The sequence below is a fragment of the Littorina saxatilis genome, linkage group LG13, assembly GCF_037325665.1.
Source record: "Littorina saxatilis isolate snail1 linkage group LG13, US_GU_Lsax_2.0, whole genome shotgun sequence".
Taxonomy (NCBI): Eukaryota; Metazoa; Mollusca; class Gastropoda; order Littorinimorpha; family Littorinidae; genus Littorina; species Littorina saxatilis.
In genome coordinates, this window is record NC_090257.1 from 20,427,076 (window position 1) to 20,447,815 (window position 20,740).

The 20,740-nt window shown below is 42.8% G+C and overlaps 1 protein-coding gene and 1 long non-coding RNA gene across 2 annotated transcripts in view; one reads left to right on the forward strand and one right to left on the reverse strand.

Annotated features, from left to right (window-relative positions):
- Window positions 1-6,218, reverse strand: part of LOC138983827 (uncharacterized) — a 34,237-nt gene extending 28,019 nt beyond the window's left edge. The window contains exons 1-2 of the mRNA XM_070357158.1: window positions 5,740-6,218; window positions 4,662-5,116 (exon numbers count right to left, since the gene is read on the reverse strand). Coding sequence (XP_070213259.1) covers window positions 4,662-4,841 — 180 coding nt within the window. The 5' untranslated portion in view covers window positions 4,842-5,116; window positions 5,740-6,218. The remainder of the gene's footprint in view (window positions 1-4,661; window positions 5,117-5,739) is intronic.
- LOC138983859 (uncharacterized) overlaps window positions 1-20,740 on the forward strand; it is a 410,309-nt gene that overhangs the window by 85,794 nt on the left and 303,775 nt on the right. The window lies entirely within an intron of this gene.

Sequence of the window (20,740 nt, forward strand, 5' to 3'; positions counted from 1 at the left end):
ATATAAAATACAGAAATACATTGTACAGAATGCAACACAATGTGCATTTAAGGAATTGCAAAGGAGAAGTCAAAAAATTACAAAATTACATTGACATAGTTATACCTTTCATTTGGGAAAGAGAGAGAGAGAGAGAGAGGGAGGGAGAGAGAGAGAGAGAGATGATGAAGATGAAGATGATGATGATAGCGATGATGGAATTTCAAGAATAGAGGTTAGCGGCTTTCACATTTTCTTACAATCTGTCCTTACATCTAACAGGGACAGAGACAGAGAGAACAGACAGACTGAGTGACCCATAAATCACAAAGAAACAATACAAATCAGAGGCATGCACCTTGCCATGACGCCGAGAGAAGTCAAATAGACATAGACATAGAACACTTTATTATCTCAAGACGAGAAACTCAGGTGTGGTGTATCACAGCATTACAACATACAACGTAAAACTAATCAAGATTAGGATAATAATATCCAAACAAATCTCTCTCTCTCTCTCTCTCTCTCTCTCTCTCTCTCTCTCTCTCTCTCTCTCTCTCTCTCTCTCTCTCTCTCTCTCTCTCTCTCTCTCTCTCTCTCTCTCTCTCTCTCTCTCTCTGTTTGTTTATTTGCTTAACGCCCAGCCGACCACGAAGGGCCATATCAGGGCGGTGCTGCTTTGACATATAACGTGCGCCACACACAAGACAGAAGTCGCAGCACAGGCTTCATGTCTCACCCAGTCACATTATTCTGACACCGGACCAACCAGTCCTAGCACTAACCCCATAATGCCAGACGCCAGGCGGAGCAGCCACTAGATTGCCAATTTTAAAGTCTTAGGTTCGAACCCACGACCTCCCGATCACGGGGCGGACGCCTTACCACTAGGCCAAACGTGCCGGTCCTCTCCTCAGAATTTATTAATGACATGTAGCTTATATTCTCCCCAATACCAAATGACCATAAATTCCCTGCTTCTCAATTAAAGCAGAAGTGGGTTTTTTTCTGACAGATTGCATGTGCCTGTGCCACAGTACCACTGATCTAAAAATAGAAGCCGCTGTGTTTCATCTAATTTTCGCCGACTTGCATAGATTCTTCTCATATGCCGTGTTAGTGGCATGTAGCTTATCATCCACATTACCAAATGATGAGTTAGTGTACAATTCCCAGCGGCTAACAGAAAACACAAGTGTTATTCCGATAACGTACCAGCTAGACCAGTTTGGAAGACTGACTCGATCGACTCTGTCATACGTAGCAGACTACACAGAAATACGACTACATCAGTTCAGTAAATGAATGGTTTCCGAATTATTATTTCAAGGCAAGAACAATCGTAATCGAAAACGTGTAGCGTTCAGAACGTTCTTACCATATATAAGACTTATTACCAGCCTGCCTCATGCGTGCAGACTCAGTGCAGACTGCAGCACTTGGTTCGATTGCCCAGGTAGCCTAGCAGACGACATAAACCCCGCTCAGCAAATTAACATGTTGGGCAAATGTGAACGAAAAAACGATGGGGATATAATACGTGTAGGGTTCAGAGCATTCTTACCGTTCATATTTAATATCAGACTCCCCGATGAGTGAAGATACAACACGAGAAATATGCGACATTTATTTTGAAAGTGTGCTAACCGTCGAGTCCCGCTTCGAGTCAATTCAAGGGGAGTCACTCCGCACAGTCAATCCGTCGAAGCTCGACTGGAGGTTTCGAATCGCAAATAACGAAGAGCACAGTCCTTTCTCCGAGTTCAAATGAGGTCTCTCTGAAAGATCATCACTGTTCAGACTTAACGCTACACTGGAATTTACCAACAGAAATTAAAATGCGTGTGACGAAAGCACGACACACTTGAGACACCCCACACAAAAGTAGATCTTACTGTACACGACCTGACCACACAGTTATGCCTATTCAAATGCGCGTTGCAAAATGTGCGTTTGGAATCTTCTTTTTTTCTCTGGCGGTACTGACAATATCGGGGTCCTGATTTGGCCTATTATGGTCCGCTGGACCCGAAAAGCAACAGCTAACTAACTAACTAACTAACTGACAATATCGTTATTGAAACAATCCCAGTGCACTCAGGGATTTATAGAGCAAATCTCGAAAATAATTATTGAACTCAGCGCTATGCGCTTCGTTCAATAATGAATTTTCTCGATTTGCTCTATAAATCCCTTAGTAATATTCATAAAGCGCGTGTATCCAGGGTTTAAACCCTGCTCAAAGCGTTGTACAATCATTGGGGGACAAACAATAGCTTAACATAATGTGCAGTGCAATCATACACATATGTCACGATATTAAAATTGAACAAAGTTTAGTTTAATCCAATTGCTCAGTGATATTACGATGGTAAGAATATTGGCCTCGGACTAATCCTAACACGTGGGAACTTACCCTTATTTATCTCGCGACTGTAACAGCTCTGGGAACATTCCTATTCGTTTTAGATAGTGACGGACAGGAGACTGAGTATGATTAATAGTGACAGCAACAAAGCTGAAGGGTGACCGGTTGTCATTTGTTCAGTCATTAGGAATACCACAGGGCATTGTTTTCTCTTGAACAGATATTGAGAGAGAGAAAGACGCTTTGACGGTTTAAGGTCATCAGCTTAAAAAGCCCTTTAGGCAAAGGTAAAAATATTTACAAAACACTTACACACACACACATACACACAGAAGGGGGGGATAGAGGGGGGAGATAGGAGAGGGAGAGAAAGAGAGTGAGAGTGAGAGAGAGAGAGAGAGAGAGAGAGAGAGAGAGAGAGAGAGAGAGAAAGAGAGAAAGGGAGAGAGGAAGAGAGATAGGAGAGAGAGAGAGAGAGAGAGAGAGAGAGAGAGAGAGAGAGAGAGAGAGAGAGAGAGAGAGAGAGAGAGAGAGACTCGGCAGCGTAAAGTAAGGTAAGGTGTGTTAATGTAAAGGTTACCTCAGTCGGCTAAGCTTAGCAAAGGTGAGTGAAGGTAAGATATCCGTTTGAAACGAGTGGTGTTGGTTCTTTAACATCGAGTCTCGCCAATGAAATTCGATCGACGTGAACGGGAGGAGAAGAAAAAAACAAACAAACAAGAAGAACGAGAACAAGAAGAAGAAGAAATTATACTTCAAAACTAAAATCATTTTATTCTATACTACCCACCATATAAAAACACCTGGGCAGATGCCTTTGAGTGCAGATCTTCGTGCTTAGGCCGTTTATTGTACACGCAGCTACATGTCTGGAAAGGCCATCCATTCCCCTACCATAATCAGCAAACATATTGATAATACACGAGGTAGTGTCCATACAGTGGAACCTACAACACAGACACCCTCGAAAATCAAACTCACAAAAGCAAGGTTCCCCCGTAAAGGTCAACCATAAAAACCAAGGACAGACCAGCTGAAACTGAGCGTGTTTTGCACGTCCTCGGAAAGAACAATCACATTTGTAATTGCCTAGTATAGAAATGAGATATAGCACTGCAAACTGGACATTCAGCACTCTGGCTTAGTTCTTCTTCTTCTTCAGCGTTCCAGAATGTTCTGGTTACGTGTGAGCTCGTTTGCCCAATTGGGTTCCCCATACTATACTCTGAGAGCATAGTCAGCTCACTCCGCTTTCGTTGAGTAGGCATGCTGGGTATTTTCGTGTTTCCATAACCCACCGTACTCCGACATGGATTACAGGATCTTTTCCGTGCGCACTTGGTCTTGTGCTTGCGTGTACACACGAAGGGGGTTAAGTCACTAAGCAGGTCTGCACATAAGTTGACCTGGGAGATCGGAAAAATCTCCACTCTTAACCCACCAGGCGGCAGCGACCGGGGTTCGAACTCACGACCTCCCGATTAGGAGGCCGACGTCTTACCACCACGCCACTGCGCCCGTCTCTGGCTTAGTAAATAGCACAACACTGCAAATTGTGAACTAAAAAAAACCCAGCAAGGTACGCTATGGGAACGTTTAATTGTGACAAAACATAAACGTTACGGTCACTGATCTTCGACCCAAGTGGACAGACAGACGAACACTTGTAAGGCAAAAAAAAAATAGGTGTGGTTACGGTAACATAGCCAAAAAATATGGGGTAGGAAGGTAGGCAATCACTTTTTTTTTTAACTTTTTTTTCTAATGTGTACAAATTAAACCTACCTGACAGGGAAATAAGTGTGCGACTCGGGCGCTTTCGCTTTCATTGTGTTTTCTGCACTCGTTTTCTTGTGTTTTTTTAATTTGTTTGACAAATGTAATAAAAAGTTATAGGGTCGGCCCCTAAAAATAGGATAGGTCGGGTTACCGTAACCACACCTATTTTTTTTTTAGGCCTAATACAGAAAAAAACCTTATCTGACAAAGTGTCCAGAAGCTCGTTCCGAAGACACAAGCGAGACTGAGACCGTTGTCATTCATAATTGTTGGCCTAAGTTGTCGTCATGTACAGTTTTGGAACGTTTAAGATCCCAAGCTCACAGCCAAAATCTCAGGGCTTGGAAACATGAATACGCGCATGCAGGAAAAAGAACAAAAATGGGTAGCGCCGTACTGTATGGCAGGCAGTTCGCTTTTCCCAGTGATAAAGCAGCCCGAATTTTCATGGGGGTAACCCCACAGGACTATATATGAAATCTTATCCTTATCCTTACCCTTATTTGTTTTTGGAGAACTGCAAAATGTGACTTACATTATTCTGTTGAGGAGTCTGCTGCACCATGTTGTTCTCTGTTTCTGGCTGATCTTGTGAAGCCCCAGCGTCTAAGACCAGCAACAACACGAGCGACATTCCACACACCGTTGTAACTAGAGGTCCCTGTCTCGCTCCCTTTGATGGGCGGGCTTCTGTGGGCGTCCTCCTGGCTGCCATGGTTACGGGACGAGATACGCTGGTACCGGTGTTGGTCCACGCGGAACAGTTTCCAAGAATTCACCACCATCAGAGCCGACGAAGAGTTTCGAAGTGTGTATCTTCCCGGGTCGACGGTAAAGTGTTTGCTTACTCAGTGTCGTTTTACCGAACTTTCAGCTGACAACTGTTTGAAACAGTGAATAGGGTATGTCACTTTGTCAGCATCTATCATACAAATAAAAAAAAAATTTTTTTATGAGATCAAGTTTTGAAATCTTGCAGGCTTTGGATTTCTGTTTGAGGAAAAAAAGGAATAAAACTTTTGAAAAACAACAACACTCAAAACATTAAGTATCTTTCACTTGTTTCGTGTGATTTGTTCTGCTGCTTCTCGTCTTTAAGACTCTAATGGGTATTGGATTTACTAATCCAGTGATTGTTTTGTTTTTTACAATATCTAATAAATGATATGAGCAACAACTTGAGTCGTATAATGTCAAACAAGATGTTAATTTCGTTTTGCTACTTTGGTTTTAAATAACCTTATAAGAACCGGAAGTCATTTTAGACAAGACACAGCAATGTTGTTTTAAGTTTAAGCCAGTTGACATTTTATGACAATTTATGTATTCTAAGCATAATTAACAATTCATAGCCTAAAACACAACTGATAAAAACACATGCAAGACTCCTTTTAAATAAAAGATTTCCACAAACACTTCAGTCTTAGAAAGTAGAAATGCTTAAAACACAATGTTATAGGGACATTTCCGTTTTGATAACACTAACGCAGATCAGACTAAACCGATGAGCTCAGTATCACTAACATGTACTCCTCTTCAGACGGAACCTCAAAACACTGACACAAGATTCTGGGAAGAAACTCCCAACGAAAAGAAAAACTGACCCGACTTACGGGTCGGGTGTGACCAAAATGCCTTTGCTGACACGTCAGTTGTTCTTTTGCTCTCCCTTGCTTGTCATCCACGGCCCCGGTCACACACAACGCTGCTCGGGACACACCGTCACTTTTGCCTGGCGTCACGCTTGGCTTAGCACAGGCCACCATGTTGAGTAGTTTTTTGGGGGAGGAGGGTGGTACCTGACAACTAAGGCCACTCGACGGGCCGACATGACGCTACAAACATCCACAAGCGTCTACACAACCAGCCACGAGAACGTCGGGATTCAAACCTCTACGTAACTCCTCTAGTTCTGCATCACGCGTAGCTGTCGTCTGCTTCTTTTTCCACTCTCAGTGGGAGATAAGCGGTTTTCTTCTTGTTTCTTGCTGTGTACCTGCTCTCCCTCTGTCACCAACTAATTAATTGTACGTTGCTCCTTGTGGATTTACGGTCATCCAACGTCAGTGGTGTCACGGTTAGAATCCCGTGGTTAAGACGGCCATAGGTGCAAGCTTTTTTTCCCTTTTTTTTCTTCACAATACTCACAAAACAATATACAATCCTTAGATAATAGTGTCGGTAACAAGGGGCGGATCCCATCATTTTTAAGGGGGCGTTTCCGAATTTCTTTTAGGGACAATTCGACGACGCGAAGCGTTTAGATGAGGGCGCGAAAATTGAGCAATCTGGTGCAATCTGAGCAAAATAACTTCCCCTTATACAACTTCAAAAAAGTAAGAAGACATATTCGGATCAAAACAAGAAAACTTGACCGATCTGGTGCAACCTGAGACAGCGAATTACCCAACTACCGTCCAAAACAGATATTTAGAAGACAAATGCCGGCGCCTATGGGGTCCGGGGGCATGCCCCCCCCCCCCTCTCCCCCGTAAAATGTTGATAATAATCAAGGAAAATGGAGCAATCTGGTGCAATCTGAGCCATCAGCTTTTCTTTATTTTCAAAAATAAACAATAAACAAAAACTTTTTGTCATAATTGTTTTGGGCAAGGGGGGGAGGGGGGGTTCAGAAACTCCGCAAACTCCCCCCCCCCCCCCTTGGATCCGCCCCTGTGCATAAACTGTTAGAGTGTGTGATACTCGTTCACATATTTCTCCCTGACTTCCACGACTGAGAGGGGCAAGCCCGATTGCTGCATGATTTTGCAAAGACCAATAGTAAAAGGTGATCGCAACAGAGCCAGTCTTGTGCTTCTTTTCCTTTTCTGATGACCAAGGTATTCACAGAGTTTTTGCGTAGGTTCAGCTACCGGAAACTGCGTCATCATAGTCGACCTGCATGATTGCACAGATTGACCGGCGGCTCAGTTGGTAAAGCACTGGACTTGTGGTCCGCGGGTGACGGGTTCGAAGCCGGGATGCGACGGACACGGACCAGCTTTGTGTGCAGCCTCAGAGACGGTATCCCTGTCCCACCCCGTGTCACCAATATGGCTCGTAGAAGTCCTCGATCCTCCTGCTACAAGTGAATGTGTCCGATTACAACTAAACACTGTTGCTGCTAGCGATCTACTGCGAGGAAGCGACCCAATTTCACAGCGATGGGACAATAAAGTATTGAAAAGGTTCGGCCTCTTGTTTTCCCACGTTAACATCTTCACGATGTGGCCGAGTGGTAACGCACTTGCGCTCGGAATCGAGAGGTTGCGTGTTCGACCCTGGGTCAGGCCGCTATTTTCTCCCCCCTTTCCTAACCTAGGTGGTGGGTTCAAGTGCTAGTCTTTCGGATGAGACGAAAAACCGAGGTCCCTTCGTGTACACTACATTGGGGTGTGCACGTTAAAGATCCCACGATTGACAAAAGGGTCTTTCCTGGCAAAATTGTATAGGCGTAGATAAAAATGTCCACCAAAATACCCGTGTGACCTGGAATAATAGGCCGTAAAAGGTGGATGCAGCGCCTAAAGGCAGTCGATCTACTGGCCGATGTGAATGCGTGATATATTGTGTAAAAAATTCCATCTCACACGGCATTAATAGGTAACATGCGCCTTGAGTCGCCTTGTGTGGTGAGATACGTGCGCGATATAAATCCTCGTAAATAAAAAAAATAAAAAATAAAATGTATGCTTCTAGGATGCCTATATAAAGCTTCACTATACGTCGACACCGGGTCTTCCAAGGCTGTTACAAGTGAACTGAAGCACGCATTAACGTGCACACACATACATACACGCGCGAGTTAACACTCGCACGCACGCACGGACGCACACACACACACACACACACACACACACACACACACACACACACACACACACTGCCTGCAAACACATTTTACCCAGCCATCAACTCTGCCGACAGTTGAGTAACGTTTCCGTAAATTGATATCAACTTGTTTATATGTACTTCTTGACAATTCACACGACATTGTGTTATGTGAACTGATGCGTCAACATCACGCACGCAATTTTTTTTTTTTATCGACGCAGGCGATGCGTCAGTAAACACGTCAATAAACTGTGGAATAATGACTGCAACAAGAGGAGATCACGTGCTCAAATCACACAAAAAGACGTGTAAGTTTTTCTCCAACATGACACGTGGGCCTTACTGCTGTCTTTGCTCTTTTTGCGTTTCTCGATTTTTTTTCTTTGTTCCTTTTCTTTTTGGTAGGACTTTCACTGCCTACAGTTTTAAAGACGCAAAGGATTAAGATGAGAAATGAACCCTGGACACGCTAACAAAGGAAGTTTACGTTTTTGTGAGTTGCTCGTAAAAAGAAAACCGCCATAAAAAGAAAATTGAGGTAGACTTTAAGAATCTTGACACGTATTGTAATGGAGAGGATGTCAGTTCTTGTGAAAATTAATGAAAACACGCGCTGTTTTAATGCGCAATTTCATAATCTAACCTCATCAGGTACAACCTTTAAAATACGTCTCTAATTTCTAAACGAAACAAAGGCTGCGTACGGAGAATCAACTTTGCGTCGCAGTTTGTTTGTTTGGCCTTTTATTCACTTTATTCTCTTTTATCAAATTCATGCGCATCAATGATTTTCAATGATTTCAAATTAGTTTTGACCCCTGGGTTATGCGTTTCGGAAGAAACCCAAAACAATTGGACTGCTGGTGTATCACATTAATATGATCTTTGTCATGTCTTTGTTTTTCTTAGCTTGTCGGTGATTTCTTCTGAATGTTGTTATTTTGTGTTGTGTCGTGTTCACAAAGCTAATTAAAAGCTAATCCATTTGTTTTGGGTTCGTCCTCTTTGTTTGTCTCATTGTTGGGTTAATACAGAAAACCATGTATCGATTGAACAGTTACACGCAAGCACAAGACCAAGTGCGCACGGAAAAGATCCTGTAACCCATGTCAGAGTTCGGTGGGTTATAGACACACAAAAATACCCAGCATGCTTCTCTCGAAAGCGGCGTATGGCTGCCTGAATGGCGGGGTAAAAACGGTCATACACGTAAAAACCCACTCGTGCAAAATCATGAGTGAACGTGGGAGTTTCAGCCCATGAACGAAGAAAAAGATGAAGAAGAACAGTTAGATTTCTCTTCTCAGAGGTCGACTAAAACTCATATTTATGCGGCTGGTCGAGACAGCAAACGAGTTCAAGTTTACGTGTGTTCAATCTTAGAAGGACTTCTAACTACAACGAGTCGATGTATAATTATATTTGTATTGTTGACCAAAACATGACTTTCCGCACTGGCGACTGTCTCGATCTGTATAAGATGTCATAATTATGTCAAAATAACTAATAAATAATTACCGTTACATTACAGAGCTCACATTGACTCAATGAACCATGCAAATAACCCTCTTAATAAATGAAATAACCTTTTTGCTCATTTCAAAAATGTGGATCAGAAAGTATAGATATGGTAGGCCTATTGATATCATATGTGATGTTAGGATATGAATTAGCGTTGAGATATTTCAGTATTGTGTAAATGATGAATGATGATACGTTGTAGACGGATGCTTGATTTTTGATTAAAAGCCCCACAATGATGTGCTTGTCACAATCGCCCCCGTTTGAATGAACTTCGTCCCGAAGTTCCGAACCGGGGGACCACTGTCCATCCCAAGTTCGCAGAATGGGAACAGCACGAAAATGTTCAGTGGTCATATTATGCCATTACCTGAACATATCATGCCGAGTCCCATCCTGCTCGCAGCGCCAGATGTAACCGAGTGCCGTAACACTACGATCACCCCGGCGAAGTGCAATCAAACAGGATTGAAAATGATAGGGCTAATTTCTTAGCCCTAAAAAAACTGTTATGCAAACCCGAAGGTTTCCATGAACATACAGACAATCGGAAACCACCAGACCCCATCACAAACAGATTTCCACAATCCACGGGTGTTGACTTTTAAAGGCCAACAACTCGGGTGCAGAGTCTGCTGTGAAAGGAGCGGTAGCCTCCCCTGTCACAAACAAGTCAGATAAAGGCACGATATGGCAAACATTTATAAAAGTGACGTGGCAGATGATAAGAATTGAATTTTTCAGACAGGTACAGAACGTTTTGTCTGCTGCTGGTACCAGTATACACAATGGTAACATTCTTCTGGCTGTCACTAACTACAGACATAAGAAACCATTATAAACCTGAAAATAGAGACGTACGTCATAGGGTGACAAATCCCTCAGTGTGTGAGGAGGCTTTGTCTGCATCTAAAAATTCACCCTGGAGCTTGTTGCAGGCAATATAAAAGTCAGCAAGTGTAGGGATGACGTTTCGCGTGACGTCACAATTATGCCTTTCCAAAAACGTTGCACGAGCTAGTGGACGAAGAGGAAAAGAATCAGGGGCGGATCAACGGGTAACTGGAGGGGGTCCAAGTTGGGTTGGGGGTCCAAGGTTGCCTGTCAGGGGGTCTTGAGGGTTTAGCCCCACCCCCCAGACGCTGAAGATAATGTAACTATATAAGGTGCATTGCAGGCCTCTCCTGGAAGATAATAAGGCGAATCACTAGTGGAAATCTATTCCTATTGTATGTATATATATATGTTTGACACGGCAATGTGCGGCTCAATAACATTGTCATAGAAGCTTGCCGACTGACAAACGGAAGTTAACGGTAGATTGGTCTGCATCTCACCCTGGCCCTCCATCCCCTTTCCTCAATCGCTCATCAGTCTGCAATTCCATGACATTTGTTTGTTTGTTTGCTTAATTAACGTCCAGCCCACCACGAAGGGCCATATATCAGGGCGGTGCTGCTTTGACATATCTTCTTCTTCTTCTTCGTACGACGGTTGTGTCAGACTCGGAATCTGGAGGATGCCATGAACATGGACGTTCTTTCCAGGTCCTCCAGTGCTCCCCACATTTTGGTCCTCAGATCTGTTGGGTCAGGCCATGTCTGGATCCGCAGTTGCTTTGACATATAACGTGCGCCACACACAAGACAGAAGTCGCAGCACAGTTTGTTTGTTTGTTTGCTTAACGCCCAGCCGACCACGAAGGGCCATATCAGGGCGGTGCTGCTTTGACATATAACGTGCGCCACACACAAGACAGAAGTCGCAGCACATGCTTCATGTCTCACCCAGTCACATTATTCTGACACCGGACCAACCAGTCCTAGCACTAACCCCATAATGCCAGACGCCAGGCGGAGCAGCCACTAGATTGCCAATTTTAAAGTCTTAGGTATGACCCGGCCGGGGTTCGAACCCACGACCTCCCGATCACGGGGCGGACGCCTTACCACTAGGCCAACCGTGCCGGTAATTCCATGACATGTTTTGCTCGTGCATTATTTCAACAAGAACAAGTCGCGTAAAGCGAAATTACTACATTTAGTCAAGCTGTGGAACTCACAGAATGAAACTGAACGCACTGCATTTTTTCACAATGACCGTAGTCCGCCGCTAGTGCAAAAGGCAGTGAAAGTGACGAGCCTGTTCAGCGCGGTAGCGGTTGCGCTGCGCTGCATAGCACGCTTTACTGTACCTCTCTTCGTTTTAACTTTCTGAGCGTGTTTTTAATCCAAACATATCATATCTATATGTTTTTGGAATCAGGAACCGACAAGGAATAAGATGAAATTGTTTTTAAAACGATTTCGGAAATTTAATTTTAATCATAATTTTTATATTTTTAATTTTCAGAGCTTGTTTTTAATCCGAATATAACATATCTGTATGTTTTTGGAATCAGAACATGATAACGAATAAAACAAAAGTAATTTTGGATCGTTTTATAAAAAATAATTTTAATTACAATTTTCAGATTTTTAATGACCAAAGTCATTAATTAATTTGTAAGCCTCCATGCTGAAATGCAATACCGAAGTCCGGCCTTCGTCGAAGATTGCTTGGCCAAAATTTCAATCAATTTGATTGAAAATGAGGGCGTGCCGGTGCGGCCTCAACTTTCACAAAAAGCCGGATATGACGTCATCAAAAATATTTATGGAAAAACAGGTCTGGAGATATCATACCGAGAAACTCACATGTAAAATTTCACGAAGATCGGTCCAGCAGTTTTCTCGGAATCGCTCTACACACACACACGCACAGACAGACAGACAGACAGACAGACACACACACAGACAGACACACACACACACACACATACACCACGACCCTCGTCTCGATTCCCCCCTCTATGTTAAAACATTTATTCAAAACTTGACTAAATGTAAAAAGGAAAGCCCCTGCTTCTCCACGTGGGGTACGAAACACACACACTCACACAGATATCCTGAGGGCAAATGCTGTTCCAAGTACAAAGCGACTGTTTGCATGATCGCCCCCAATATGCATGCATGGACTCGGCCGTCAGCGAAGAGACGGGTCCATTTATTTAGTTGAAAGTAGGTAGAGAGGGTAGAACAGTTCGCCGCGAACATAGCGTTGCCTACAACATGAAAACTTTTTGTCTCTGCGCGAACAGATCGGTAGCTCTAAACAACGCACCCCAGGTACGTATTCTCGTGTCCTCGCATTGAGGTCACCACATACAATCACATCAACATCGAATTTCACGTGCAAATCGCACAGGCATTGTTGAAGGATGCCCACTCCATCATCAAAATCACTTGACTGATCGAAGGGAGAGTTCGTTGGAGGTAAATATGCGCAGACCATTACTACATCTTTTCGCAAGCCCAATAATTCTTTTTTTTTTTTACATGGAATACCAAAATGTTATCATACTCCATCTTAATTTCTTCAAAAAAAGACAAAAACTCATTTTTTACTAACACAGCAATACCTCCTGACTTTCTTCCAAACTTGGACAACCTAATAGCTGGTTTCGAAAATATTGTTTGTTTGTTTGTTTGTTTAACGCCCAGCCGACCACGAAGGGCCATATCAGGGCGGTGCTGCTTTGGCATTTTACGTGCGCCACACACAAGACAGAAGTCGCAGCACAGGCTTCATGTCTCACCCAGTCACATTATTCTGACACCGGACCAACCAGTCCTAGCACTAACCCCATAATGCCAGACGCCAGGCGGAGCAGCCACTAGATTGCCAATTTTAAAGTCTTAGATATGACCCGGCCGGGGTTCGAACCCACGACCTCCCGATCACGGGGCGGACGCCTTACCACTAGGCCAACCGTGCCGGTCGAAAATATAGTGTGACTAGGCAAAGAAGGTGGCTACATCGACAACAGTTTCAAGAAGGCAAACAAAATCAAAAGTTGACAAGTATTTGCAGAAGGAATTGTCTTTCATTTTAGACGTCAACCCTTCAATGTTCCAAGATAAGAAAGAGAGACTAGATACCCTTTGACAACTCGAGTCACACCTCTGTTTACAGCCAGGGTTATTGTCTGTTTACAGCCAGGGTTATTGTCTGTTTACAGCCAGGGTTATTGTCTGTTTACAGCCAGGGTTATTGTCTGTTTACAGCCAGGGTTATTGTCTGTTTACAGCCAGGGTTATTGTCTGTTTACAGCCAGGGTTATTTGTCTGTTTACAGCCAGGGTTATTGTCTGTTTACAGCCAGGGTTATTGTCTGTTTACAGCCAGGGTTATTGTCTGTTTACAGCCAGGGTTATTGTCTGTGTTTTCACCTGCACAATACGTGATATTGCTATTTCATATGTTACGTGGATTTCCATTGGTCAATTGGGCAAAACTGAGCTCAGTGCAAAAGTGATATCGACGACATTTCCGTCGATATCAGTTTTGATATCGACGACCTCTTTATTGCTTCCCCACTTCAAAAACAAAAACACCTACATTTAAAAACAAACAAATATATATGAAAATGTAATTATCCCAGAATTTAGTTGAGCAAGTGACTAGAGACTTTTTGAAGGAAAAGACATTATAAAAAAAACTGAAAAGTACAAAAAAAGAGTAAACACAAGTCGCGTAAGGCGAAAATACAATATTTAGTCAAGTAGCTGTCGAACTCACAGAATGAAACTGAACGCAATGCCATTTTTCAGCAAGACCGTATACTCGTAGCATCGTCAGTCCACCGCTCATGGCAAAGGCAGTGAAATTGACAAGAAGAGCGGGGTAGTAGTTGCGCTAAGAAGGATAGCACGCTTTTCTGTACCTCTCTTTGTTTTAACTTTCTGAGCGTGTTTTTAATCCAAACATATCATATCTATATGCTTTTGGAATCAGGAACCGACAAGGAATAAGATGAAAGTGTTTTTAAATTGATTTCGACAATTTAATTTTGATAATAATTTTTATATATTTAATTTTCAGAGCTTGTTTTTAATCCAAATATAACATATTTATATGTTTTTGGAATCAGAAAATGATGGAGAAAAAGATGAACGTAAATTTGGATCGTTTTATAAATTTTTTTTTTTTTTTTACAATTTTCAGATTTTTAATGACCAAAGTCATTAATTAATTTTTAAGCCACCAAGCTGAAATGCAATACCGAAGTCCGGGCTTCGTCGAAGATTACTTGACCAAAATTTCAACCAATTAGGTTGAAAAATGAGGGCGTGACAGTGCCGCCTCAACTTTCACGAAAAGCCGGATATGACGTCATCAGACATTTATCAAAAAAATGAAAAAAACGTTCGGGGATTTCATACCCAGGAACTCTCATGTCAAATTTCATAAAGATCGGTCCAGTAGTTTAGTCTGAATCGCTCTACACACACACAGAGACAGACACACACACGCACATACACCACGACCCTCGTTTCGATTCCCCCTCGATGTTAAAATATTTAGTCAAAACTTGACTAAATATAAAAAGGGTGAGAAATTATTGATGTTAGTGAATTGTTTTTCTTTCAAAGCATATATAGCTCTTTCAACTGAATCGTGCACGCTTAATTAAGTAAGTTCATGACACATTGAACTTTAAATGTAATTGTTATTTTCCGTAACTAGGCCTACATATTATTAGACAAGTAATAAACATGGCTCTAAAAAAATAAGTGCATTTAAAAAAAACTGGGCTACTTTGCCTTAAAATTGCGTATAGCTGCTGCCACTTTTGGGTACCAAGAAAAGTTGTTTCAGAGACTATATGCATTTGTCTGTCAAATGAAACCAAATTTGCTCGGGAGTACCTCCCGTGCCTTAAACTCCTTAACTAAGCGTCTTTTTCCGATTTGGTTCCTCGTCTGTATGTACTAACACTTCTGACAAATGTGTGCATGCATGTGTTCTAAAAATACAGCGCCAGTTCAATGACACCGGGTATTAAAGTGCCATACCCATGAGGGTCCCGGGACGCCCACTTTCAATTTCTAGAGGGACCATGGACCTCCACTGCAGAATTTTAGAGGGTTCCAAGGGCCCAAAAGCCCAAAATTCCCGATGTACTTATAAAACATTGTGGCCACGCATATTGTGCTGTGTACAATAGCTGACGATTGCTGTCGAAAAAAAAGTATCTACGGTACGCACGATAAAGGAAATTTAGTGCGTCCCAGGACCCGCTCTTTTCAAATCTAGAGCGTCCCGGGACCCCCTCCATACATTTCTAGTACGTGTTTTGGGCTTCTAGTGCGTATAGGACGCAGGGACGCGCACTATGGGGACCCCTGTCATGTCTGTGAAACAGCACACTGCCTGGTCAAAAAGGACGATAAACCGCAGGAATGTGGACACATCGGTACAATAATTAAGACGCAAAAAACAGAACAGAATTAGTGCACTGCCACCTGTTAACATTGTAATTTTAAAGTGTAAATGCGAAATACGCTATTGCGTCGCTGCGCGCAATGTAAGCCATAACCGCTCGAGTTCGCGTAAATCTCTGCTCGTCTTGTTGTAACAAATGTAGAAAACTTTTTACAAAAAGAAAACCAAATCAGTAATAGAGCCCTGGGTTACTGCCTGTGACGTTTCAGGCGCACATAAGCAGGTGATGAAACGGCAAAACAATACAAGGAATGAATGGGGTTGCGGGTTCAGGCATACAAAGTGCACAAGATATATAGTAAAAGCGCAGTTTTTATTCACGAAAAAGATGAGCGCCGTTTGCCCTAGCAACGGTTTTTTTCCCACTGGTTATTTTTAATGCGGTCATGACGTGAGCAAACGAAACAAATAAACACCACCCCCCCCCCCCCTCCAAAAAAACCGAAAAAACAATAACACTACACACACATGAAAAAAACAAGTAAGAGAAGGAAAAAAAAATACCACCAAAAAACACTAAAATATGTCCACGTTATAAACCTAGTAAATTCCTGCGCTTTTGTTCTTTTGAGGCCGTTAACCTGTATACGGTAAAACCCGTTTGTTAACAATGGGTGCTTACTGGGGAATACGATCGATACTAACTCGGTCTCGGAAGACCCTCTGGGTGCTCGGGACACGAAACAACAATAAACAAACAATGCTCATCGAAAAGACGAACTCCAAAAATAACTTGTCGGGTTTGTATGGGTTGTGAAAGAGTGAATACCCTTGCTTTTACTAGGACAAACATTGGAGGGGTCGATCACTAGCGAGGGGTGTGTGTAAAACACGAGGACAGGAGCACGTGTGAATCTATTTGTCCGAGAAAAAGCAAGGGCATTCACTCTTTCACAATCCACACAAACCCGACGGAGAAAATCGTCTATTGTGGATTGCTTTCATAAGGGTCTGAAATGATGCACAGAAACTCAACCCCCGCGCCTCTTGAAACATTTACATGGGAATTCAACGATAACTTTCTCCTGGTTTAAACAACGCGTGCATTGCACCTCTGACATCACTGGGGCAGGTTTCATGGGCTAGCAACACTGTCGGTCAACGGCAGTTGAACAAGTGAAATGCAGTATTAAATCCAACGAAATTGGGTTTCATGAAAAAGATTTTAGTCGTCCGACTCTGCCTCTTCGCACGGGGAGTTGCCCGATTATAGTGCCGCCCTCCCCCTGGGCTGTTCAGTCATATTTTACGGGGCTAAAAATCGACGACCATACATGTGAAGAGGTCTCTTTGATTGAAATGGAGATACGCACACCTCCCGTCACCCATAGCCGAAGTCGGCTCCTGTGACGTAATCCCCACGAACTACAACCAATGGGCATCCACATCCAGATCCATAGCACTGCGAAAGGGCGACTGCAGTCGAGTGACGAAGGGGTGGAAGGGGTGGTCCGACTGTCAGTGTGGCTGATGGGGTCCATGTCGACCAAAAGAGTGGGATTCCTGTAGGTGGATTCCCTGTATACAGGGATTCCCTGTATACAGGGAATACCACAGGGTGTAGTTCCTGTAGCGTTTCGCTGATATCGCTGAAAGTCACGTGATGCCGAGTGACATTGGTAGAATTTGATGTTTTTCTATCTTTTTTTGTATTTCTTAGAAATTCGAGTATGGTTTGCAACTTGTATTGAAAAACTACACCCTACAGGAACTCCACCTACAGGTAATCCCACTCTTTTGGTCGGCATAGACCCCATCAGCGCTAGGCTGACCTCCGCGAGTCCATGAAACCGGCTCCAGAGAACCTCCCGTTTTCAAAGTGGGGTTAACACCCGGGAACATGCCCCAATGATTTTGTCCGTGAGGGCGTAGACAACTTTTATCTATCTATCCTCCCGTTTTCGAACACGGTTGACTGCTACTTCAGTCATAACGCCGTTACACCCAAATCACTAAGGTAGCTATACAAAAGTACCGGAACTAGGTAGGTAACTGGTAGGTCTTCCTTTCTAAAACGTACTGAATTTTGCCCATTCTTACATTAATTTGTCGACGTTTGAATTTGAGACGATTTGGGATAGCCCTCATTTGAGTTGCTGGCAAGTGACGCCAGTAAAAGAAATCCTCGGTCGAAGTGTACGTGCGCCTTTTAATGCAAAGGAACTTTGAATGAAATGACACGGGTGTTATTAATCAAAAAAAGAACTCAACTCATTGAAACTGCCGCACCCAACAATCACCTAACCAGGAAAAAACAAAGAACCACCATTACCGCCGCAACCACTACCACCACAACGACGACGACAGTAACAAGGACAAAAATAAAATCAATAAGAAGACGAACAAGAGAAAAAAAAGAATAATAATAATAATGTAATCACTTCTATCAACGATGTTAAAGCTGTTATTAATTGCGCGAAATCTACTTAACGAAGCTCGCTGCACGAAGCGTTGGCACTGACTTTTTGGTAAAGACTTCGCTAAGTCAGCTTCGGGCTCAATTAAGAATTCTAGCCTTAAATCTTTCAACATTTAAATTGTATTTCAGTGAATCCTTTCTCGTCAAATACGTCACGCACTGGGGTTTCCCCCAAAACAAAGAAAGCGTTTGGACCACAAGTGTTTGAAACATCAAAATGTCTGTCAAAAGCCTCATAAACTTCATAACCTTCACCGTGTCTATCAAAGGTTTCATAAATTCATGAACATCACAGCGACTGTCAAAAGTCTAATACATTCTTCCAACAATTGTGACAAAATGTGCTTGATGGGCTCACTTCCGTGACAGGTAAAAACAGATCCACAGCCACAAGGCACAGCCTTGAAGGCATCATCTGTATTTGTCGGCTGGCCTTGAGTTCACATAGAAGATCTTTTGTGTGTAACAGAAAAAAACCAATCAACATAAATAATGTTATGCAGGAAATATTTGTGTTCTTTATTCTATGGTTTAAAGTTGATATTTGTTTGATGAGGTGTACAGCTTGTTGGCTGGCCTTCAAGTTCATTTAGAAGATCTTTTGTGCATAACAGATAGCAATTAACAAATACAAGAAATATTTGTGTTATTTATTCTGTTGTGTAAAGTTCTTATTTGTTTGATGATGACTTACAGTATGTTGTCTGATGGGCCAATGTCAACATATGTACAGACAGACAGACAGACGGACAGACAGAGAGAAACACGGAGACATGGACACACACAAAGATATTTAGACGGGTAATCAGAAACCGGCATAAAAACAGACAGACTGACTGACAATTTCACAGAAAACAGATATATATACTGTATACACAAAAAGATGAACAGACAGACACAAACACTTATATATACACACACACACACAAACACACACACACGCGCGCAAAAACAAAGCACCAAACAAACAAACAAACAACAGAAAAAGAAATTAGCAAAAAGTGTTTTCTCATGCACATGTTTGGCTATCAGCGTTGGGCGAAGCGTTTCGGTGTAATTTTCCTTGACCTTGGTTGTCCTTTTTGAGTCCCAACGCACGGCCGAGACATTGTCCACCAAATCACCGTCAGTCAAGGAGCCCAGCTGACCCATGCACACAGTGGAACTTTCTTTCTTTCTTTATTTGGTGTTTAACGTCGTTTTCAACTTTCTTTACTTTACTTTATTTGGTGTTTAACGTCGTTTTCAACCACGAAGGTTATATCGCGACGATCGTTTTCAACCGTTCAAGGTTATATCGCGACGGGGAAAGGGGGGAGATGGGATAGAGCCACTTGTCAATTGTTTCTTGTTCACAAAAGCACTAATCAAAACATTGCTCCAGGGGCTTGCAACGTAGTACAATGTATTACCTTACTGGGAGAATGCAAGTTTCCAGTACAAAGGACTTAACATTTCTTACATACTTCTTGACCATCTTTACAAAAATTGACTATATTCTATACAAAAAAACACTTAACAAGGGTAAAAGGAGAAACAGAATCCGTCAGTCGCCTCTTACGACATGCTGGGGAGCATTGGGTAAATTCTTCCCCCTAACCCGCGGGGGGGGGATTTGTATCCAGTTGGCCGCTGTCAGCGTGAGTTCGTCCCCACGTTCGGCGAGAGATTTATTTCTCAGAGGCTGTCAACTTTGTGTGCAGACTCTCCTCGGTGTCCGAACACCCCCGTGTGTACACGCAAGCACAAGACCAAGTGCGCACGAAAAAGATCCTGTAATCCATGTCAGAGTTCGGTGGGTTATAGAAACACGAAAATACCCAGCATGCTTCCTCCGAAAACGGCGTATGGCTGCCTAAATGGCGGAGTAAAAAACGGTCATACACGTAAAATTCCACTCGTGCAAAAAAACACGAGTGTACGTTGTTGTTTCAGCCCACGAACGCAGAAGAAGAATAGCAGAAAGTCTGAGAAAACAAGGTCTTAAAGAGAAGAAGTCTTAAATTGGGGTGGGGGGGGGGGGGGGGGTCTTAATAATAATAAAAAATCACTTTTCTATCGCGCAAGTCCCGATTCACAGCTTCAAGCGCTTTACAATTCCAATAAACACCTCTCTCACTCACACACCCACACACACACGATATACAAATTATGACATTGGAAAATACAAGCAAATTAATCCATCATAGCGATAAGTTTTAAAAGGTGGGTTCCACTGTACTTTTTCCCCTCTTAAATTGCGAGCCTCCCTGTCTTTTCAGGAATAAGCTGAGAGCAGCGGGTTTGGGGATGGGGGTGGCAGGAGGGGGGGGGGGGAGATCTGTGTAACACATACATGTACGAGTGTCTCACCTGTTCTATTTAAATTACTCATTACATCTCATCACTCTGTGTCTTCTCTGACCCTGAATAACACAGGTCCGATTCAACATCTTGGTCTCATGACCTCGAAGTGACTTTTTTACATTTAGTCAAGTTTTGACTAAATGTTTTAACATAGAGGGGGAATCGAGA